This window comes from Polypterus senegalus, chromosome 4 (genome assembly GCF_016835505.1).
Source record: "Polypterus senegalus isolate Bchr_013 chromosome 4, ASM1683550v1, whole genome shotgun sequence".
Lineage (NCBI taxonomy): Eukaryota > Metazoa > Chordata > Cladistia > Polypteriformes > Polypteridae > Polypterus > Polypterus senegalus.
In genome coordinates this window covers 155,742,374-155,767,931 of record NC_053157.1, presented here as the reverse complement: position 1 = coordinate 155,767,931, position 25,558 = coordinate 155,742,374, and the positions used below count along the sequence as shown (strand labels likewise).

Below are 25,558 nucleotides of genomic sequence, written 5' to 3'. Positions count from 1 at the left end.
AAAAGATGTAGAAGTGTGCAGAGTAAACTAGTTTAGTGTACCCCCCTGCTGTCTGCGTTTTTTGAATGATCATACCCTCTGATGGACCGACTTGCGCCCAGTTGTGTGATGCTAGACATTATCTACATGTGAATCTCTTAAAAGCAAAGCTTGTTGCAAAAATGTATCAATACCTTTTAGTTTATATGAATGTCAAATGTCCATTATGAAATTTAGAATGAAAATGGCACATATGTGCACCTTTGTAACATTTCTTAGTGAACCATTAGGTACAGCTTTGCCGTCTGATCTTGAAAGTCTTGCATCCACTTTAAACCATTTAAGAGTTTTTGAAATCTCCAAAATTACTTACCTGTTTTCCATTATCTCCAGTATGAAGACTTTTTAAGCATAATACAATTTTTTTTTTTTTTTTATATATATAAAGTTGCAATACATCGAAATGACCGAAGTTCGCCCATCTTTGATAAACTCAATGTTGCATGGTATCCATGTGTTGAGTAATCTGTTTGTATTCCTGGCCTTGAATTTTTCCAAAGTATTCAGTCCTACTTTGTCATCCCTTCTTCTACATTTTTCTTCTAGCTGTAGCTGCATTCAGCACTTAGGGCTTATATAGTTTCACTTACATCTCCTTTGTCCTTTCATTTTCTTTTCTCTTTTGCTATCTTCTTTTCTCCTATCAGAAAGCCGCTCTTGGTTCTCTACTAGATATCTAAGGCTTCCTATAAACCTCTACTCTTTATCTCTCAGTGGTCTGTGGGTCTCACATTATTGTCTCCTCTTTTCTGGGATACCATGTTCAAAAATACTATATTTTCATCAAGAACTAAACATCAATTTACCTTAATTTGAGTTTTTGCATAGGTTATCTTAACTTTTGTAACCTACATTTAATGACCCTCAGTCCAGATTCTTTCATGTCACTTTTGCTCACATGATGTCTTGGGGACTTTTAAGCACATGTAATGTTTTTGTCTTCCTGTGTTGACATTCTGGTTTATAATCTCATACTCATTTTGTAGTATTGAGAGTTCCTCCTTTGCCACATTTTCTTTTACTCTTGGACCTTTCCAGCCTCGCTGTTTATGTGCACCAGCATAAGTTCTTCTTTGGGCACAGTAGCTGCTTAATGTCTCCTTGGATCTAGATCAAGAGTTCCCAAAGTGGTCGATATCGACCTGATTTGAACTTTCTAGGGGTCGATAGTTTCAATAAAAAAATTTGGGGGTTGACAACAGCAGAAATAGACCCCCTTACTACTGCTATTTGTTTGTTACTTCAAAATATCTATGATTACAGTAGGTACCAAATTAAGAAGTAAAATTACATACATTACATTACATACTAAACTTTCGAACGAAAAGGTAAAATGTGTCATTAAAAGAGTCGCATGTAAGAATGCATGAAAATACATGTAGCACAAACATGTCTGTGCATTGTCTTATCGAACGTATCAAAGCAAGTGCGGACATGAAAAACCGTTGCATGTCCTCACTTGCTTTCGGTGGGACGAGACAACGGATATTCGATATTAGCAGAATCTATCAGTCTTGTACGGTCATACGTTCATAAAACACTATAAATTGGTTCGTTTGATGTGACATGTACTTATTTGTGATTTGAACTTTGAATATAATTATTTATTGAGGAGCAGTACTACGAAAAAGAAAATCAGAGGACACAGTTTATTTATTCGAGTTTGAACAAAAATCTTCTGTTTCAAGTAAGCACATCCCAGGGGCTGTTGAAATTGTTTGTTAATAAAAGTTTTTATTCCTTCAAATAATAATATGAGTGAACCAAAAAAGAAATGCAGACAGTACAGCTTGGACTATATGTACTTATTTTGAATTGACATATTTATTTCAATTATGTCAAAAATATAAAAAAGCTCTGCTCGTATTTTTTTGCTTTAATTTTCGTTAGTGCAGGTTTCGATATTAAATGTTGCACAAGATAATGCCATATTCCATAGTCCTTTTATCTTTTTCAATCATTAATTACAAGTGATTAAAATGAAAAGTTTGATATCTAGTGAAATATTTAATATCGAGTACTGTACAAATTTATTAGTTTAAGTAAGTAAAGTAAATGAATATAGGGTTCACGGTATTAAAGGTTTTTGGTAAAGGGGTCTGCTCCCGAAAAAAGTTTGGGAACTCTTTATCTAGAAATGAACTCTGATCTGATTGTGGTAAAGTACTGACAGCCCACCTTTTATAATACAACTTATTTGGAGCTGTCTGTATCGTGAATAGGTAGAAATACAGTGATTCAGTGCAAGACTAGGATTCTGATGTTTCCACACTTAAATTTCTTATAAGCACAAATTTTTGATGCTGTCACTCCCTTGGTTGGGTGTGGTAGCGTAGGTAGTTGCTACCTTTGTGGTTCCTGGTATGTTGTATGGCACAAAACATGGGATGGTTGAGAGACGCTGTTTGGGTTTTTATATCACAAGCTGATTACTTCTCATTCTGACATGTTGATTGATTTTATTAATATTGATTGCAAAAAGTAACCCAAAATTGTAGTTGTTTTAGAAATGGGCTAATTTAATGTACTGTGCAGAATCGTCTAGTACCTAAGAAATGCTAGATATTTGATTATGTGTATAGGTGCACATGTGCAGCATCTTTTAGTAACCGCTGAGTTAGTTTAGATTCCCCATTTATGTAACACATTACATTTGTAGGAGGAAAACTCATACAGTCACAAGAGACATAAGCAAACCTCTTCTGAAAAGTGACCAGGCCAGGTTTCAAGTTCAAACCCCAGAAGCTGCAAGGCAGCAACCCTCATCACAAGAGCACTCTACTACCATTTATAAGATTTTTGCACATTTTCATTTTAAACGAGCTTTGGCCTAGATTACAAGCTGTTTTGACCTTTTTATTCATGAATCAGTTACCATCATATTAACTCAGCCTCTCCATGTCTGTTCTTGTTACTTTTTGCTTTTCCACAGTTTGTTTTTCCTGACGATCCATCCCTGTTGTACTATCCTGTCACATTCATTTACTGTAAGGAACCATGTTGTGACTGTGGTTCTCGAAACTGATCAAGTTCTGCCACTTCTTCACAACATTTACAAGATTAAACCCTTTTACATAAACAAAGCCTCTCCAATTCTTGTTCAAGCTCTTGTTCTTTCTAAATTGGATTACAGAAACTCCCCATTTGCAAATGTTATCCAGCCTCCTTCTGTCGAGAGTCCTGTTGCCTGCCTGGTGTGTTCAGTCCTTTGCTACTCTGACTACCTTTCTGCTTTTCATTTTCTCCTGACTTATTTTTGCTGGGAACTACATCAGATTTTTTTTCTCCTGGCAGTACTTAGGTTTTTACTTTTTCCCGGTCTTTGTGTGTCACTCTACAAATCCCACATTCTTCTTCAGCCTGCCTACATGTTGCACCTCCCCTATTCAAACACACTAAAACAGATCACTCCTTCTCAGTTCATGTTTTCAGTTTGCTTCCTTTCAACATTACAGCCACCTCTGTCAAATGATATGCAGGTGCATAGAAAACTTACCTTATTGTGTGACTGCTTTACTTAGGATCAGAAAAGCTGTTATAAATCCAATCTGCTCTTGGCCTATTGTGCCCTTGATTATAGGTTAATCTAATCTTGGTGCAAACTGCCTCAGTAGATTACCTGCACGCTAACAAAGATGATAGTTTTTATGTGTTTTAGCTTGCATTGTTTTTCCAGGCTTTTGAAAGTATTATATAATTTGTGATATTCTTGGTTCTGTTCCTGAACCCATTACGTGCTGAGTTGACTATGCTCCACATTATATCTGGGTTCTCCAGGGTATTTTCACATCTGAAAAATGAACATCTTTCCTTGGTGACTACCAGATGGCCAGAAATGATATATTGTGGAGTATGAGTTTGAGTGTTCCCAATGTTGGAGTGATGTCACATCCAGGGTTTCTTGCCTTACACCCACTTCAGGTAGATTTTGACACTGACTCCTGCCAGTGACTTAATATATTAAAGTGGATTTGCAAAATAAACAGATGAATGAATATTAATAACTAGCTAAAGCCCGCCGTAGCATACAGCGGTGTAAGAATAGGAACAGAAAACGGTGAGAAAGGAATTCAGTATAACAAAGGCTTAGGAAGCCACCATCGCAGTATAACGAAAATAGCAAGGAGCGAAACCAATGCCAATGGTCGAGAGTGTACTTTCCTGTAGCAGCCTACGGAAAACATAGACCTACATAGATAGACGCCACATTCACTGTGTTGCCCAGTCGACACGATAAGTCAGCGCGTCCGCCCTATTGCGAGTGGTAAAAGTGCCATTTAAACTAATACAGGTAGATGTGGAAACCGGGTTTTCTGATGAAAAAACAATAACGTTTTAAACAGTATCGTTTACATACAACAGATTTTGGTAATCGTTTACATGCAATTATTTATATCCATTTATACACTAAATGCATGCGTATCCCATGGTCTTAGAGTTGGTGGGTGGGGCTGTGTGAGTTGGCAGACGTGGCTCTCTGTCTTGCTTGCCCTTAGAGTTGGCGGGCGAGACTCTGTGTCTTGCGTGCGGTGTGAAGTCAACGTGGCTCAGAGGTGCATGTGGACTTTTGCACAGACGAAAGCGACTGAGGCTGTATTTAGTGAGTTGTTGCGTGCCTTGAGAGCGATGCTGGACTTGGGAGAAAGGTTACAGTTGGCATGCGTGGCTCTGATGTGTGTATCCCATGAGGCGGTAGGAGGGTTAGAGTTGGCGGGTGGGGCTCTGTCGAGCGTATCCCATGGTCTTAGAGTTGACGGGCGGGGCTCTGTCTTGCGTGCCCTCAGTGTCTTGCCTGCGCTCAGTGTCTTGTGTGCCCTTTGTGAATTATATATATACTCAGCAAAAAAAGAAACGTCCCTTTTTCAGGACTGTGTATTTCAACAATAATGTTTTAAAAATCCAAATAACTTTACAGATCTTCATTGTAAAGGGTTTAAACAATGTTTTCCATGCATGTTCAATTAACCATAATCAATTAATTAACATGCACCTGTAGAATGGTCGTTAAGACCTTAACAGCTTACAGAAAGTAGGCATTTAAGGTCACAGTTCTAAAAACGCAGGACACTAAAGACACTTGTCTACCGACTGTGAAAAACACCCAAAGAAAGATGCCCAGGGTCCCTGCTCATCTGCGTGAACGTGCATTAGGCATGCTGCAGGGAGGCATGAGGACTGCTGATGTGGCTAGGGCAATAAATTGCCATGTCCGCACTGTGAGACGCCTAAGACAGCGCTACAGGGAGACAGGAAGGACAGCTGATCATCCTCGCAGTGGAAAACCACGTGTAACAACACCTGCACAGGATCGGTACATCTTAATATCACACCTGCGTGACAGGTACAGGATGGCCACAACAACTGCCCGAGTCACACCAGGAACACACAATCCCTCCATCAGTGCTCGGACTGTCCGCAATAGGCTGAGAGAGGCTGGACTGAGGGCTTGTAGGCCTGTTGTAAGGCAGGTCCTTACCAGATATCACCAGCAACAACGCCGCCTATGGGCACAAACCCACCTTCGCTGGACCAGACAGGAGTGGCAAAAAGTGCTCTTCACTGCTCGTCACGGTTTTGTCTCACCAGGGGTGATGGACGGATTTGTGTTTATCGTCGAAGGAATGAGCGTTACACCGATACCTGTACCCTGGAGCGGGATCGATTTGGATCGATGGCTAGGGCCATTCCCCCCAGAAATGTCCAGAAACTTGCAGGTGCCTTGGTGGAAGAGTGGGGTAACATCTCACAGCAAGAACTGACAAATCTGGTCCAGTCCATGAGGAGGAGATGTACTGCAGTACTTCAAGCAGCTGGTGGCCACACCAGATACTGACTGGTACTTTTGATTTTGAGCCTCCCTTCATTCAGGGACACATTGTGAAACATTTTTAGTTTATGTCTTATGGTGTTGACTCTTTTAGTGTTCATACAAATATTTACACATTAAGTTTACTGAAAGTAAAAACAGTTGAAAGTCAGAGGATGTTTCTTTTTTGCTGAGTGTATATATATATATATATATATATATATATATATATATAGGTGAATGATACTGTAATGATGTATCAGCCGAGGATGACATCAGTGCTGAGTTGGCAGCAGTATGAGCTGGCCTTCCAACTTCAAATTAGCAACTTTATTGCCAAACAAGCCTACCAAAGTTTTAGTGTGGTTAAAGTGAGTGGTCTTCCTAAATAGAGCAAGGTACCTAAAGGTGTGATACAATGAGTAATAATCCATGGGGTCAATGCTGGCAAGCATAATGCAATGCAATATTAGTGAGAGAAGTAGATGATCTACAGTCACACTTGGCATAGTGCTGAGTGCTGTGGACACCTGAAAATGGACTTGCTTGGCTCTTCTGAGTCATTGCTGGAGAGTCTTGAAGCTGAAATCTGGGCCTGGAACATGGGCTGCTGCATTGCTAATTTAAGGAAGAAGACCTTGAGACTATTACCTCTGCAGCTCAACACATGAAAATTCAGCTGCCCATGTGTAATGGTCAGATTACCGCTCAAAAGGGCAGCATTAAACACCTCTGATGTGCCACCTGACAACCTAATGTTCAACACCTCTGCTGCTATGCACTCATCACTGACAACAGTGGTAAAGAAGACCATCCCATTATTTTGAAGAGTCTGTGTACCATTACAAGTAGTTGGAAGTGGTTATATTGGCAGCTGAACTTTTAAATGGAATAATGGCACTGACTCTTGCATGAACTGGGGTAACATCAGCACTAAAGCAGCGGCAATATGAGCTGGCATTCCTTGCTTAAATGAGCAATTTTAATGCCAGCTGCAGGAGAGCCTAAAGAAATGGCAAGCATGCAACATTTGCATGGTCACTAGCTGTTGTAACTGAAGTAAGCACTTATAGAACAGGAAACTACCTAAACAAGTGATGAAATGCGCAAAAACACATTGAATCAGTACAGAGAAGCACTATGCAGTAATATGCCATTGTTTGTCATCGTCTTCTGGCTTCTTCTTCTTGTTCTGGCTGCTTTTTACTTCTTTTAGCTGCTCCTGATTGGGGTCACCACAGTAAATCTTCTTTTTGCATACCTTCCTGTCCTCTGCACCTTGCTCTGTTACCCCCTACCACTTTCATGTCCTCTGCTCACCACATCCATAAACCTTCTCTTAGGCCTTCCTCTTACCTGCCAGCTCCATCCTTAACATCCTTCTCCCAGTATACCCAGCATCTCTCCTCTGCGCATGTCCAAACCAACGCAATCTCACCTCTCAGACTTTGTCTCCCAACCGTCCAACCTGAGCTGACCCTCTAATGTACTCGTTTCTAATCCTTTTCATCTTTGACATACCCAATGCAAATCTTAATATCTTTAGCTCTGCCTCCTCCAGCTCTGTTTCCCATTTTTTGGTCAGTGCCACCGTCTCTAACATAAATGGTCTCACTACCATCTTGTAGACCTTCCTCTTTCACTCTTGCTGGTATCCATGTTTATAAGAATATTAATATACAGCGTGGGCAAAAGTAAATTTACAGTTGTGATTATGTGAAACACAGAGTTTATTCTTTTTTATTATTTTACTAGCTGATTACCCAGTGGCTTTGCTCACTGAATGCAAGGGGAAAAAAATAAAATGTAGTACATAAATTATTAAACAGTAAAACATTAACATGTAAGAAGTAAAGATACATTGAGCAGTACTGGAGTGCTTTCGGGTGAAGTATATTTTAAAGGCACTATAACACAACAGGTAAGTAGCACTAACAGCAGCTTAAATATATTTGGATCATCTCTCGGTAGCAGAACCCAGGCGCTACATGACCACTATGGTATAGAAATTACATTTTCTATGTGATCCTGCAAATTTCTGCCTGGCAACCTTACACTTTGTGCCTGTGATTTAAGAGAAAAATTATTCTGAGAAATGTGGACGCTGCCCTTCCATGCTTAACGAGCAGATGGTCCAAACAATTCCCAAGTCCAAAACTTAACGTGAAGAGGTCGGTACATCTTCTTAGATGTAAACCCTCCATCTTCTTAAAATAATTTATCACAATAACAACCTTGAATGTTGCAGGGTTTTAGTGACCTGAACTCCCCTTAAAGGACAGTAAGTGGTCGTGAAGCTCAATTTACAAAGAGAGTCCTGCTTCGATGGCGCTGATTACACTCGTGCGCAAAGATTTCCAGTCTATCCGGAGCTGACGGGGCACTCGAAGTGTCACAAACAGTGTGAGAAGAGAGGACGCCGCACGAAACTACAAAGCTCTTGACCTGACAGAGCAGCCTGACATTCCGCGCCACCAAGCATCCACTTTGTTCTCACGACCCCTCGCCGCAGAAGGCGGTGTCGTCTTCACATTGTTTACAGCTCGACACAGTTAAAAAGTAGAAAGATGCAAAGCTGTTTTCCTCATCTCTTCTACTATCAAGTACTGCCAATTAAAAAAAAGTTATAATGTGGCAGTTTCCGCGACAGTCACGTGGACAAATAAATAAAACTTCTCTGTCAGAATGCGACTGGCGGTGAACACGTCATGGCTGGAGTCCAGAGATGAGGGCTGGGAGAAGGCAATGTGGTGCGCACTTCTATGGGATAGATAGGTGTGTTTGTGTTTACTTCTTTTCTATTTCCGTAAAGTAACTCTCACACAAATAATAACAATTCATAAAGACGATATAAAAATGGCATCAACAAACAAAGTGATTAGTTCCTGTATTATGTTATGTGGTCATACGTAATTTCCGTTTCTCATGGTCATACGTAATTTCTGTTTCAAACGCGAAAAGAATTTTGTATATATAGATTTAAATGTATTATTTGTCTTACCTGTATTATTAATCTGTATTTGAGTGTAGCAAGTACTGTAGACTACAAGAATGTGTAAATAATAAAGGTTGGTAGTTTGAGCATTTAAGAGATTGTACCTAAGTACACTGTGCCATTGTGACAGTCTTTTGAATTAATAAGGTTTAATAAAGCTATTGTAATAATAATCAAACCTGCATGTCTTTTTTCCATATGAACTATAAACCTACTTTTGCACATTCCTGCATATGCATGTCAAAGGTTTGTATGCTAAATAATCTGTGTGAAAAGTTGCTATGATTGTATTTCAACAAAACCGTGAAACCCTTCCCATACTACACCTTTCAGTACAAGGTGTATAGGATGGTCCAGATCTAATTATGCAATTTTCATTACGCAATAACGTTTAAGTTTATTACATAGAAAATCACCCGAAAAATCCCGGACCATCGAGAAGTGTGCGAACTGACAACATGAAGAATCGCCTTTGCGTCTAACTGGAATTGTCCCAGCATAAATCGGAGTCATCCAGACGATTTGAATCTGCATAATTAGATCTGGACCACCCTGTATAGAGTACATTAAACAAGTATTTATAAATCCTACCCCTCTAATTCAAGTTCGCACCTTGTTACTCGTTAGCACTTTAGATACTTTATGAAATTTGTGGCATTTATCTTTTCTGACTCTTGATGTGCAATATCTTTACTACAGTATTTTCTTTTTTAAGTGAAGTGAGTGTTTTGGCCCTTTATTTTAATCGCCCATTATTTTCTTCTGTGTTGCAGAGCTTCAGTCATGGTCAGCTGCCTTCTTCTCCAGTAGAGGGAACTGCTCACCTAATGAACAGTTGTTTTCCATCAGTGCCAGAGATGTTGCAGTGCCTGTGTACTGCTAAGAGCTCCTACAGCAGTTCTCTTACCATTTAGATCAGAAGAGCTCAAACACTCCTACACTCGTGTTGATTCAGAGCAGGCAACGACTAAGGCATCCAGCCTTTCTTTTAATCATTGCTGATAAAAAATAACCCGGGAGCATCTTGTGCCATGAATTTATATAAGCTACTCAGGACATAGAAAGTTTTCATTGAAGCTGGCTGATGATTTGGAGATAATTATCTGACAGATAAACAATCCTTATTTTTCCTGCAAAGGAACTACATCCTTCATCTATTAATTTTTTCTTTTTGTGCTACTTTGTTTTGGTGGAAATATTTATTTTTTATATGAATGTTTCCAATCATGATGGGGAGAATGGGACTGGTCTTTGCAATGTTGTGGGGTTGTACTTTATGTGAAATGCCAAGCTCGATGCATCAGACTGCGCAGGGAACTTTGAAATTTGGGGATGTTCCTGCTGTTGTTTATGAAACACATGCTTATTATGAACCAGGACCTATAGGAATCCTGTTTCACATGGTCCATGCTTTTCTGTATGTCGTGCAGCCTAATCCTTTCCCAAGAGGTAAGTATGCAGTGTTTTAATTATTTCTTAGTTTATTTTAAATCAAGAAATGCAAACATTAGATGTTTGTTTCTGCTGTTGTTTTAATCAGTTCAGATTCAGTAGGTTAAGCTTTATAATGTACATTAACTTTTTTTGGCTCATGGAATGTAGTAAAATAGTCTGGATTAAGTAAAATAAATTTTATAAATACACTATGTAAATAGGATGCTGTTAAGATGTGCAATATTCTTTTTAATATAAATTGAGGGTACAAAGGACCGTTTTAATGGAATACTACCAAAGGCATTTTAGTGTATATTGTAAATTTAAAAAGTATTTCCATTGCTTTAATAATGGGCTGTGTATTAATAATTTAGCTTGCATTTATGATGTTTTTCTCTCTCAATGATTCCATTCTGTTAATTAAAAAAGGTTAATCCCTGACCATTTCTGAATATTGCAGTTATTCTGTAGGAGGAATTTAAAAAGTTAATAAAGAGAAATGGTGAAACTCGCGAGACTTCATAGAGTATATCTTATACAGCATTTAAACATGCTTCATATTGCCCAGGTGAAGAAAGGCCAGGCAACAATAATACAGGCTTTACTTGTGTTCTATTTCAGTGCCCTAAATCAATTTAGAAAATCTCAGGATTAGGTGTGGCCTTCTGAGTCACCTGTCTAATTAGGTAATCCTCAAATCTCCTGAGCCATATGCCGCTGTGGTTAATTCACTGCTATCAAGAGCTGCACACAGATTGTTTTTCTGCATCAGTGAAGCTCTCAAAAATGCATTACTTTTGTTCCAAAGTAAATCATGATAAAATACAATTTTAACAAGTGCGTGAAATCAATATTTAAAATATTTAATAATTTTCTTTAGAGTGAATAGTGAAGAAGCCTTAAAATGTGGTTTAGATTGTGCTTTAAATTGATAATTCAAGCTTTTATTTGAAATAGTGTAAAGAACAGAGCAATATGTAGTTGAAAGGTACCAATGAAAGTTTTTCGGGAATTGTTTAAGGAAAACTCCGGTCAAAGTTTTTTTGATTCTATTTCAACCATACAATAATAAATAAATAAATATCTGTCAAGATAAAGGATGCAATTATTAATGTTATTTTTGAAGTTACTATTGCATGAAATTTATATTACTTTTAAGAATTAGTTGTGTACAGGAAAACATTCACTCCACACAGTGTAACAAACAATTTAACAAAGTTGAGTAAACTTTAATTATTGCTAGACTTTGCCAAAGCCTTAACACTATTTTGTAAAATTTGCAAATGTTTTAAGGTAGGGAGTGTTACTGAATTTGCCACTGAAGTTGTTTTGTATGAGTCCACTCTGGGGAAAATACAGAACAGTGTGGTCATAGAATCTCTAAACGAAAAAGAAATGGTATGCTGGGTAAACTAATGTGGGAAAAGTACACACTTGAACATCAAGAAAGTGCTACAGTTTACATTTGTTAAAGAATATTTGAAACATTTGACGATTCCACATATAACTTTCAACTGTGACATGTAAACATTACCATTAAAACATTATAGCGGGATCTCTAATGTTAGGTTAGGGTTACACAATGGAGCCATGGTTAGTGCTGCTACCTTTTGTCACCAGATTCCTGGATTTAATTCTTGGACCACTCATAGTCTATCTGGAAATATTATGTTCTCCATATGACTGTGTGAGTTCTGCACCGGGTACCTGTTTTTTTTTTCTTCTGGTTATAAGAGTGTCTTTTAGAGGACTGGCTGTCTGTCCAGGTCTTTTTCCAGCTTTGCTCTTGACGCTGCGGGGATGCACTGTGGCCACTGTTGTTCCGATTTGGATTAACCTGGTTACACAATAGTTAAATATATCAAAATAAGATCTTGTGTATTCATTTGATTAGGCAGTGTTACAGAAAAAACAAATTGCACAAAGAAATAGAAATACAATTAATGTGATAAGTTTCTTCCTAGCAGTATTGTGTTCCACACAGTGCCTTCATTGTAGTAATTTTCTCTTACAGGTAAAATTCAATTTTAGTTATTTTTTTATTTATATCAAATTCATTATACCACAACTTTTTCACTTAGTATTAAAGGTTTGTGTGTGCTAGTTTTCTTTTGTTCTTTCTTATCGAGTTTGTAGACTGTTGCATAAATCTAGTTTATAGCACTTTATTGGAAGATCTGTGAAAAGCCATTAAACTGCATTTCTTCTATCTATCCATATTCTAATCCTCTTATTTCAAATTCACGGTCTTGGGGAAACTGTGCTGGCAACACTGCATATTTGCGCACACAAATCTTTTTCGATGTTTAAGGAAAACTGAAATGCCTGGAGGATAATCCATGTAGACTCGGCAAGACTGTGTAGAATGAACAGGGAGAGAGAGCTCACTGAGATTCTGACCCAGTCGCCTGGTTTATTAGGTAGCACAACAAAGTTGCCATGCAGCCTGAAACCTCGGATTGACTTTAGAAATACATTCAAGGTCACTGACTTTCTATTGCACATTGACCATGTATAAAAATGTTTGTCATTCCTAAACTGCTCTTACGATATTTTAGGTAAACCCCTTAAATTACAACTGAAAGTCTACACTTCAAGCACATCATTGCTTTTTTTTCATATCCATTGTAGTGACGTACAGAACCAAAATTAAGAAAATTGTCACTGTCCAAATACATATGGACCTGACTGTATAATACTGGCAGGGCTAAATTTTGTCTTGTGCTTATTGCTACAAAGAGAAAATATTCAGTATGATCTGGTGTTCTTAAAGCGTTTTAAATAATGCAGTTAGGTCTTTTTTTTTCACTTGCAACCCTTTCATATTTGAATGTAAAATGAAGATACATCTGCCTGCACAGACACACACACACACACACACAGTGACTTAGCCCTACCAAATCAACTTTATCCTCTCTGCCACACATTTACCCACTTAACAAAAGGAACATCCTTCACAGACTGGTAAACTAGATTCTGCCAGCATCTAATATACTTTTTTGGTATTTTTAATTGTTTGTATTTACTGCTAATATTCAAGATTCTACTTTTGCATGCTGGCATTTAACTTATGTGGCTTCTTCCACTGTGTTCTGACTATTTACTATGTGCATATTTGCTAAATTCATGATGGTGTGTTTTTTTTTTTTTTTATTTTAATTTCCATTCAAGTCTTACACACTTTTAAAAAGTCCTTGCACTATAGTACCTTTCACTGTTAGATCAATTCTCATTCCCTTCTCTGCCCCATTTAAAAGATGTTTTTTGTTGTACTCCATTTTATGCTTTCTTTGTACAGTTAATGAGATAACAAACTAATCAAATACTTCTTAGATTTTAAATTTATCCATAACATGCATCAAGTGTGAAACATTATTGATAATTTATTACTGTAATTTTTTTTTTTGTTTTAATGTATCAATTATCTCATTGATTATGTGGATTGTATTGCATGGTGCATAGCAGCTGGCTCTGAAATAAATACACTGTAGATCTAGCTGTTGCCAAGGAAACAAGCTGCAAGTCTATGCATTAAATTCAAGTACGTTGCATTTTTAATATATTTTCTGGCTTTACATATATTTTCATGATGTAACCCAGAAGCGTCATTTTCTAGGAGAGATATAATAGTTGTCTCTTATCAAATGCTGTGCCCTTGAGCTCTCAGATTATTCAATTTATAACCAAGCTAACAAATCCCCATGTCACCGATGTATTTGCTTTTTTTATTCTGTTTATGACAGATAACATTTTTAAAACAAAGGCTAAAGTTAGACTAAATGGCCTAGAGCATTTCAAATTCTAGAGAAATAGCCAAGAAAATGTGTTTTTGGTCAAGTATGAGAAATAGAATTCATGTTTAGTACTATTATTAGAATGTGACAGAAAAGAAAGCTAAATGCAGAAAGTAATCACTTGGTTGGCAGTTTAGATAGCCTTCATAATCTCATGCTTAGTTTTTTTACACTCTGTTACATACTTTGTAATGTAAATAAAGTGAGAATGACTAATGAACACTCACCGCACAAAAGACTGATTTCTTTACAGCTGTAGTATATTGATGTATAAAAAAGAAAAGGAAAAAAGAACCGAATGTTGCTACATTTCTGATGGTAACCCGATTATTCTACAGTGTTTCACAAGCAAGCTGGAGTTGTCCACTGTCATGGGTTTCAGTGGTTCTGTTCAGAGAATCCATATTCAGCTTGTGTTTTGCTGCATTTTGGCGAAAAGCTGTGTGTTCCTTCCTTACTCCAAAGATATTACTCCAACATTGTTCACATTACTCTATTGCCCTGATGACCAAGTGAGTTTTGTGGTAGATGGGTGCCCTGTACATTATGGGTCTTGCGCTGCACCTCCTGTAGTACGTCAAAATAAAAATATTTTATGGATTTTAATCATTTCAGTTTTTTGTCTGCAACTGTTCTCTCTCTAATGGCTCATAAATGTTATCACTGAATGATGAAATGGGTGCCGTTAAGTATGAACACAAATTAATTGACACACAGTTTTATAAATGTCACATAACAATATATAACACAATCCCAAAATACACTTTATGCAACATTTGCAAAAGAGTTAAAATACACAATCATTACCCTTACCCTGCTGTATGGGTGGAACTAATTCGGCCTCATTATAAAATAGTTCTTCATAATAATTTAAATGCTGGAGATAAACATGAACAAAGGCAGGAGCCCATCAGACTTATTTTAGAATGACCTTAATAAATTCTGGTCACACTCTGAAAATACTCTGCCCTACTCACTGCAAAGATAATTGGATTTTTTTTCCTGTTGTTAAATAATATGTTACTTTGCCTTTGAGTTGTGGAGGATGCCTTGGATTCTTCTAGTTAAGCAAAATCTGTTGATGTACATACAGTGTATTACAGGAAATCACTGAAAGTTTATCACTGCATAATGTCGTCCCATTTGATGTTACGCAGAACAAAGTGCTGTTAGAGGATTATGAGCAATTGTTAAGTCTGCCACTTTCTAATAGATAAGCAAATACCTTCCCTGCCAAATGGTCTTAATTTGGCATATATGCCCTAGTGAGGGCAATACTAAATGTTGTGATACGCAATTGGTGTCCAACATTACTTTTAATATTGAAAGATGTGTACAGTGTAAAATATTTTAAAATAATTGCAGCATATTATACACAGTTTAGTGAACAATGCAACTTTGAGCTTCTCTGTCCTGGTCATTTAGAGCAAGTTAGAAAGTCCTACTTAAGCCTTTCATTCTATGGAAAAATGAGTAGTGAAGCCGTTAAAATATATACGTGTAAAGCATACTCTTTTAAAATTATTTCTTAGGAGGAATAACCAATATTGTCTAGTGAACCAATGGCATATCACACCTATTGTGATTCCTACCTGACCCTATGCACAGAGTGTTACTATATATTTGATAAAAGCATATTTCTGCATGCTTATTTGAGGCTGGATTAGAAAGCTGTCCATCACAGGGGACAGTCAGTCTCAGGGGTTTGCACCAGGTTCATGTAAAGTCCACAATTAACCAATCATGCAAACCTTGGCATGTGAAGGCTAGTTTTTGTACCTGAAGAAAGTCCATATGGTACAGACAAAGTCCAGATGGTGTCCAGGTCTGTGGTCCTGTTGAGGTAGCAGTCCTGAAAATCTCCCTGTAAATAGGACAGCGGTTAGTAATTATGTGTAAACTATTTGACTGTAGAAAATTCTCTGGCTAATTCTGGGCAGCATTTAACTAAGTCGTGTTTGATCATTTAAAAGCAAGGTTTGCATCAGATGTAGCTGAGCTGATTTTGCAACAGCTTTTATATAATGATAACTATTCTTCTGGAACTGGTGGCAATTTCTGATTATTTTTTTTTAGGCTAAACTCAACTGCCCATATACTGTGTATCAATATAAGTAGGGTTTACTATTGAGGACAATAATTCTGTTTTTGAAATCATTGAATAGGCACTATTGATTCAAGGAAATATGTCATATCTGTAAACGTAGTCAAAATCTATTTGATTTGTACAAATAATGGTGGTGTTATAAACTGTTTTGTTTAAAAGTATAAGAAAACAATGAGTAGTTTTGTAGACTTGTGTCCTCCATGTAAATAGAGTATGGATTACAGGATTAGTTGAACAGTACAGATGTCTTGTCTGGCATAGCAGTATATTAATCTGTTGTAATACATACAGAACTGGGTCATTATCATTTCTATCTTTAGTGTGTCGAACAGTGATAGACCAATGATATATACCCTTACTAGGATTAGCCTCTTTCTGCAAAGTAAATTAATCTGTAAATGATATTGTTAAGGTAGGTCAGTAAAGTTATAGAATTTCAAAAAGTGTACCAAATATGTGAAATCAAACCATGTGTATTGTCTTTCTATTGGAAACAATATCAATTAGGTCTTTAGAAGTAAAGTTGTTCACTTGTATAGTGAGGTGAAAAGGTAAGAACCCATCCCCTACCTTCCTTTAGATCCACAGTTTTACATATTGAGATATAACATAACTACAAATCCTAGTAGGTATCACCAGTTCTTATCATTGGATAAATCTATCATCAGGTGACAAACTCATCATTAATTAACCTGGCAAAGCTCCAATGACAAAAATGTGATGTATTAATGAAAGCACCTAATCACGGAGAGGTGCATTTAGCAGGGCTGCTGAAACATTGAGCTCAATGTACTCAGACTTGTTTGAGAGCTAAGTCTGGTCACTTACATATAAGGCACCTTGAAAAAAATCAAACGGAGTCTTCTGAAATACCAGTATCTTCAATTGACAACTCCAATCAAGTGGAACAAAGTTTTTAAATATAGGTGGGAAAAATATATATGCTATATATATTAAAGCATTGCAAGTTCATGACATTTAAATTTAAATTTGACTTGTCAATTCAATATTACTGTTTTTTAGGTGACTACTTTGTTTACTGATGCAGACAGAAATCTTACAACAGTAAATATTACAAAGCCAACAAAGTGATTTTCTGACAAACTTAATTTGGAAAGTGTACTGTTACAAAAATAGTTTCAAAGAGTTTTTGTAGATGCAAATACCTTGAATAATCTTTGTATTCACCAATTCATGTATGCACTGCTATCATATTTGTTTTGTTTTTTTAGCATTGATTTTAAGTAATACTTTTCAGTTAACTGAACAGAAAGTGGCAGTGAATGAATGTGATGCATACAAATAAGATAAATAAAGTTTAGTCTGTGATGGATCACATTGTTGTTCATAAATCCTTCACTGAAATCATCCCCCATTTGTTTTTACATTGGAAGGATCTGTTAAGATTTAGTAATTGTATAGTCCACTCCATCACCAGTTAATGTTTATATGAATAACTTATGCACTATCAAGGAAACAGTTTTGACACTCACTGATCTATGTTTTTCATTTAGCAAAACCATTTGCTAGGAAGAAAGAAATATATGTCGTTTACCAGTATTGCGTAATGTCACATGAGAAATTGTGTGCTCACTTAAAGAGTGCATAAATGGTGCGTACGCACAGAAATGTTGCATAAGAATGTATCCGTGTTCAAATCGCGATGTATAAAACCTACACTTGGCGTAAAGCCACGCACATTTCCACAGTACCTCATAGCCTGTCGTACGCAAGTTCTGTGCTCAGTTTTGCAGACTGGCGGCACCCAGCGTCAAAGCTGTGCTACTGTTCTTGTGTGGTTACTCTTTATTTTCCTGACGTGGCTTTATAAATACACTGAAACTAACCGCATATTGTTTATTAGGATAATGCATCTGATTGTAATTAACTTGTAACAATATAATGGTCCAGGGAATAGCCATATTATTCCAAATACCATGACTGCTTTAGCGTTGTTACTCTCACTGCACGTTTTTGTTCTTCTTTCAGCTCCTCCCGTTAGGTGTTGCCACAACGGATCATCTTTTTCCATATTACTCTCATCGCACCACTCGGAGTATTTATATCACTGTATCTGAGTGGGGAATCACAGCAGCAGCTGATTGGAAACAGAATTATCGGTATACAGCATCAAGCACATGCTGCCTCAGCCACGGCAAAACGCTTCAGAGACTTTCCCGTATGGACCTCGCGGTTCAGAAACAGTTTAATCCCCTAAACAATCAGTCCATCAAGTGCTCCTTGTAGAACTGTTTGTACTTATAAGTACAATCACCTCACTGTAAACTTGCACTAAAGTTATAATATTGCACAACCTGCGCCACTTTATAAAGCGCGTATTTACATATGATGGCAATATCATTTTTAAGATGAAATGCAGCAAAATATGTTGATTTATATAGATAAAACTTTAACTTCATTTAAATCTGTATTGTTAATAATTAAACATGTGAGGACACGGTTCCACAGCGCTAGCTAGTTCACAGATTTATCATACCTTGTGCTATATTCTTTCTGGGGCTGATGCAACACTGGAAGGATAGATGAATAAAATAATTAAACATGTACTACAAAGATATTTCGATGTTCCTTAAAAGTTTTGAATAATCGTCGTTGTAAGCTTACAGATGGCTTAACGTCTATTACAGAGCTGATTGTGTGGGTATTTGGAGAAAAAAGTATGGACAGGAATTGGAGATTAGTACGTTTGAGAGAGACAGTACTGCAACAATAATTTTATTGAAGGTCGTACACAATCACGCACCTTGTTCCCCTGTTTAATGTCATGCTTTAACTCCTATCATCATGAAAAGATATCATGTATACATCTCAGTATTTTAATTATTCAGAGAGCTGTAATATCATGAATGTAATGGATTCTGTGTCCAGTCGGAGAAAGAGAAAGCAGAAGTATTTAGTGATTCACACACACACAGCAAAAGGTCAAATACAAAAAAAAAAAAAGCATTTAACGTGCTACTTTAGCTACGATGGGATTTGAGAAACTATTGAATTAAACGATTTTAAGATGAAGTTTATGATGTTCTACTTTAATGACAAAATTAATGACATAGTTTAAGTGGAAATTTCGAGATTGAAGTTAACATTTTGCGCTTTTTTTCCTACTGTGTGCTTTTAATTTTTTTTTTCCTCTGTACCCTAATAAGCTTTCATATGACACTCAGATGGTGGGCTATGTCTCGCCTTTTCACGGCGACTTTGATATGTGACAACTTCTTTTTTTATGTTGGGCACTGTGCGACTTTGTGAACTTGAGCTTTCAAGTTTCTCCAACACGCTATATCACTCGATCAACTTCCTTTTGTTGATTATACCACTGTTTAAACCAACAAATAGTACTTTTTTCTTTGCATCCACTTGGTATTCGCTGAAAATAATTCTGGGAGGAGATGGGGTGGGACAGAAGGCGCATGCACGAGCATTACTTTTCACGCTGATCGGGATTTATGGAGCGAAAGAACACGGAAGTGGGCGAACACACAGATTTATGCATCTGGATTTTTCTGTGCGTACGCACATTTCGACTTTTGTGCTTACGTCATGTTATAGTGCGAATTCTACGCACGGCATTATGCATGAGCCTCCCGGTGGTGAGAAATAGCAGGCAACCAAAAACAAAATGGGAGCATTCCCAGTTCTGCTTGTGTGCCATAAAAACCTACTGTGTCGCACACCATTACAATTTCATCACCAGTTGGTGGTGTTGACGTTAGGCAGAGTGTACTCTGGTGCTCTAATCAGTGTGAACATAAGACGTGGATGCTGCTTAAGACCATATAAATGTTTTCCTCTCTATTGTCTATACCTTTTTATTTCTTTGCTCACTGCATGTTTGTTCACAGGTATGGAACCTGGATGGTTCATCCGCTGCTCGATCCCATACTTTGAAAGCCTTAATGAGTTTTGTGTTCTGATATAACATTTTTGGCACCACTAATATACTCGACTATTTGCTGATTGACTGTGGCTCAGCCTTTGTTTTATTCAAATAGTATCGGCCTATATTGGCACTTTTATCAGTTTTTAGATTTTTGAGTGACTGCTAATCTTTGATACCCCTGTGACTCATTTGTGCTGAATAGCCATTTCTGACAGCAGTTGCTGCCAGCATGTCTTCCACACACCTCCTTGTCACTTTGCTCTTTAGTGTTAACCATTCTACATTCTGAATTGTGCACACACACAGAGTTCTCAAGTACGTGGCTGTCTGCTTCAGATTGCATTGTCTGAATACATGATGCTGTCACTGACTGAGCAGTCACTTGTATAAGAAGTGATGTCCCTAAGGAAATGACCAGTCTGTATAAAGAAAAATGAGAAACTTTGTCATTTTGAAGCAACAGACTGAATTGATGGTGCATTGGTTAACACTGGTACTTAATAGTCCCAGAGCAGTGGGTCTTTCTCTGAATATTTATTTTTTCCTTCCACCTCCCAAAAGACAATGTGTGTAAGTGTGCTCCATACTTCTGACACATCATCCAGAAATGGTTCCTGCTTCGTACCCAGTGCTGCCAGAAAATAGGCTGTGATCTAGTGATTTGCAAGACCTTTTTCTGGGCAGTTGCTCTAAAAGGGAGAAGGGGCATTTTACAGGACACAAATTAATGCCCACTTTTATTGCTGTGTTTTTCATTTCATTGGAAATTTGGATATAACTTCAGTGACGTTATGATATTCATAGACTTGACAAGAAGTGTTTATTCATGATTGCTAATTATGTGAGATTTACAGAAAAGTCATTACACCCCCACTACTTCGCATTTGTTTTACTTCCCCAATATAACGCATCTTAACAAGAAGAAAAAGCTAATAAAAAAAGTCCCATCTAGTTGCATGAAATACCAAATGGACCTTTTAAGAACCCAGTTTAATGTTGCATCATAGCACATCAAATTAAAAAGTTTTCTTACTCCATAAAGTGCCAATTGTATGGCAAATATTTAGAAAGCCACTACAATTGATCATCTAATGACCATTTTTTCTACCTTGGACTTGGAGCAAGCAATCGTAACTAGCCAACCCGCCGCCGCATATAATTATTTATTGATGAGTGAACACTTCCTGAAAGACACAGTTGTCCAAATGGGGAGGGTTTGAGGATACAACTGTCAGTGAATGAAAAGATGGAACTCTGGAGAGAGCAACATACAATTTCTCCGTGAGTGAAAACAGGTTTTGGCAGATAAAGGCACATTTTTTTTAAAGTTTGCCCTTTTGCCTTATTAATAGTCATTGCAAACCCCAATCTAACAGGAAATTGTCTGAGCGGGCATTCGTGGCTCTTTCGTGTGTAACCCATGGGCGGGGCTCTGTGAGGTGGCTCTCTGTCTTGCGTGCAGTGCAAAGTCAACGTGGCTCAGAGGTGCATGTGGACTTTTGCACAGACGAAAGCGACTGAGGCTGTGTTTGGTGAGTTGTTGCATGCAGGCACATGAGCAGGCAGTGGAGAGCGACGCTGGACTCGGAGGACGGTTACATTTGGCATGCGTATCCCATGACACAGTAGTAGGGTTAGAGTTGGCGGGCAGGGCTCTGTTGCGCGTATCCCATGGTCTTAGAGATGGCAGGCGGGGCTCTGTGAGTTGGCGGGTGTGGCTCTCTGTCTTGCGTACCGTTAGTGAATTATATATATATATATAGATGATGCAGAACCCTGAGGTACAATCTAAAATTGTTTTATACACTATACTGTATGTATTAAGCTCTGACAGTAATAAAAACAAAAAAATAATATCTTTATACTTTCTAGGTGTTGTCAGCTTTTGTGTTTTATGGCAAAAAATATTGTCTGGCTCCTGCTTTGAACTAAAAAAAAATAGGTAAAAGTAAAGTAAATAGAACCAAATCATCCTCTTTAATAAAACCCCTGTGTGCGTCCAGGTGTCCGTGTGTGTGTGTCTTCTGGTGAAGTGCGCAAGCGCGGGGCCACACCGCACATGTTCAGTCTCTTCCTGTGCATTCCCTGTGTGTGCAGAGAGAGAGAGACACACACACACACACACACACACACACAGGTGCGTGCGCGCACGCCAGCGACAGAGACAGACACGCACGCCAGAGACGACAACAACAACAACAACATTTATTTATATAGCACATTTTCATACAAACAGTAGCTCAAGAGACAGACACGCACGCCCGCCCGCCAGAGACAGACACACACACACACAGGCGCACGCGTGCATTGTTGCAATGTTACTTTTCTTGGTTGTTTATTAGATTAAGGATTTTTCAAATGTTCATTTTTTTCCCTGTGCTTAAAACTTAAAGGTGTTTTTAGCGAGCGGGTCGTAAGGCTATAGCGCAAACTCTTGCAGTGTTAGTTTTCTCTGTTGTTCAAGGTTTTCTTAGTGTTATTCAATGTTTTTACATTTAGTTTACTATTACGCTGTGCATTCAATGGTATAATTAACTATTTGTGCTTAAAATCTATAAATCTTAAAATAAATATATATTTACATACAGTTCATACGGTCTGGAACGGATTAATTGTATTTACATACAATCCTATGGGGGAAATTACTTCGGTTCCACTGTATTACTGTCTGACAAAATTACAGGCATTTTACGGAAATACAAATCAGTATTACTGAGAGAGAAAATTAAAGGCACACAATACAGTGACGCATATTACTGCCACATACAAGGTCCCTTGCCATTTAATATATAGACTGTTCCTACTAATGTTTATGCACTACTGTTCTAGCGCCCGTTATTGTAACAGGCTTAATGTCTAGTATAAAAATAATGACTTGAATGTTCACTCTTTCAAAGAGGACCCAGAAATACATTCCTAAAAAATTGTCCCTTCCTTAATTCATCCTTCTAAGCCTGCTTATATAGCCTTGTAGATTTAGCTGGAGTTTAGTGTGACTGTGTAGTTTTTTGAACTTGGTCATATCATTTGCTCATTAAACTGTATGGCTTTGTTACATCACACGGTTATTACATTTGCATTTAATCTTCAATAAGATTATTATCTCTTAAAGATGATTCCCTGCTTCTTAGCGAGAGTTCTTTTATTACAATTACTAAAAAATAAAAAAAAAAAGCTACGTAATGTATTATGCCTCTTCACTAGAGCCTGAGCCAGTAACCGCACATACAAGATAGAAACAGAGTCCCGTTGAAGACTGGTTGCTAGTCTATCGAATGCTACTATCACTTACACATGCACTGTAGCATTTCTAGTGTCACCTGAAATTGGAATCTCCGTAATAACATTCAATTACCAGGGCAATATATAATCAAGGATCAACATTTAATGTTAAAATTATAACAATTAATTATTTCAAAACACTTGGTTTAATCGTGCAACATAACTTGTGTTTGCATTTTAGTTTTTACTTAACAGCTTACATGTGTAATTGTGCCTAAGTGAGTCCTTTCCACAGTATTTGAGTGTGTGAGCGACTTCGCTTTTTGACATTTAAAGCATTGTCACAAAGAAGTCACATTCTTAAAGGTGAGCATGCTGACTGTGGTTATGTAGCAATCCTGTCAGAAAATAAATCATGTCACTGGTGACATGATCTGTATTCAACAGATAGATGCTAACTAGTTACTGGTGAGCTGTTCCCCACTGGCTAAAGTGCAAGAAGCCAAAGGCTCAAATAAATAAAATGTGTTGTATAATTGGCAGTCATTGGCTGGTTAATGAGGACATTTTCATTTAGTTCAATTGGCTGTCAAAACTTAAAATGAAACTGAACTTAAAATTTATTGTCCGGGAACATAGTTGCTTGGAAAGTTTTCTTGCTGTTACAGCGGTACATGTAACCAGGTGAATAAACAACAAAATATATAATACACAACATCATCACAACATTATATACAGTGTTGTTAAAAACTATTTGTCCCCTTCCTGATTTCTTTTTCTTTTGCATGTTTGTCACACAAAATGTTTCTGATCATCAAACACATTTAACCATTAGTCAAATATAACACAAGTAAACACAAAATGCAGTTTTTAAATGATGGTTTTATTATTTAGGGAGAAAAAATCCAAACCTACATGGCCCTGTGTGAAAAAGTAATTGCCCCCTTGTTAAAAAAATAACCTAACTGTGGTGTATCACACCTGAGTTCAATTTCCGTAGCCACCCCAGGCCTGATTACTGCCACACCTGTTTCAATCAAGAAATCACTTAAATAGGAGCTGCCTGACACAGAGAAGTAGACCAAAAGCACCTCAAAAGCTAGACATCATGCCAAGATCCAAAGAAATTCAGGAACAAATGAGAACAGAAGTAATTGAGATCTATCAGTCTGGTAAAGGTTATAAAGCCATTTCTAAAGCTTTGGGACTCCAGCGAACCACAGTGAGAGCCATTATCCACAAATGGAAAAAACATGGAACAGTGGTGAACCTTCCCAGGAGTGGCTGGCCGACCAAAATTACCCCAAGCGCAGAGACGACTCATCCGAGAGGTCACAAAAGACCCCAGGACAACGTCTAAAGAACTGCAGGCCTCACTTGCCTCAATTAAGGTCAGTGTTCACGACTCCACCATAAGAAAGAGACTGGGCAAAAACGGCCTGCATGGCAGATTTCCAGGACGCAATCCACTGTTAAGCAAAAAGAACATTAGGGCTCGTCTCAATTTTGCTAAGAAACATCTCAATGATTGCCAAGACTTTTGGGAAAATACCTTGTGGACTGATGAGACAAAAGTTGAACTTTTTGGAAGGCAAATGTCCGGTTACATCTGGCGTAAAAGGAACACAGCATTTCAGAAAAGAACATCATACCAACAGTAAAATATGGTGGTGGTAGTGTGATGGTCTGGGGTTGTTTTGCTGCTTCAGGACCTGGAAGGCTTGCTGTGATAGATGGAACCATGAACTCTACTGTCTACCAAAAAATCCTGAAGGAGAATGTCTGGCCATCTGTTCGTCAACTCAAGCTGAAGCGATCTTGGGTGCTGCAACAGGACAATGACCCAAAACACACCAGCAAATCCACCTCTGAATGGCTGAAGAAAAACAAAATGAAGACTTTGGAGTGGCCTAGTCAAAGTCCTGACCTGAATCCAATTGAGATGCTATGGCATGACCTTAAAAAGGCGGTTCATGCTAGAAAACCCTCAAGTAAAGCTGAATTACAACAATTCTGCAAAGATGAGTGGGCCAAAATTCCTCCAGAGCGCTGTAAAAGACTCATTGCAAGTTATCGCAAACGCTTGATTGCAGTTATTGCTGCTAAGGGTGGCCCAACCAGTTATTGGGTTCATGGGCAATTACTTTTTCACACAGGGCCATGTAGGTTTGGAGTTTTTTTTCTCCCTAAATTAATAAAAATCATCATTTAAAAACTGCATTTTGTGTTTACTTGTGTTATATTTGACTAATGGTTAAAT

General features: G+C 37.7%; 1 protein-coding gene across 11 annotated transcripts in view; it reads left to right on the top strand.

Annotated features, from left to right (window-relative positions):
- LOC120527748 (prominin-1-A-like) overlaps positions 1 to 25,558 on the top strand; it is a 283,241-nt gene that overhangs the window by 17,993 nt on the left and 239,690 nt on the right. For all 11 annotated transcript variants that reach the window (XM_039751518.1, XM_039751516.1, XM_039751517.1 and 8 more), the window contains exon 2: positions 9,614 to 10,289. In XM_039751518.1, coding sequence (XP_039607452.1) covers positions 10,055 to 10,289 — 235 coding nt within the window. In that variant the 5' untranslated portion in view covers positions 9,614 to 10,054. The remainder of the gene's footprint in view (positions 1 to 9,613; positions 10,290 to 25,558) is intronic.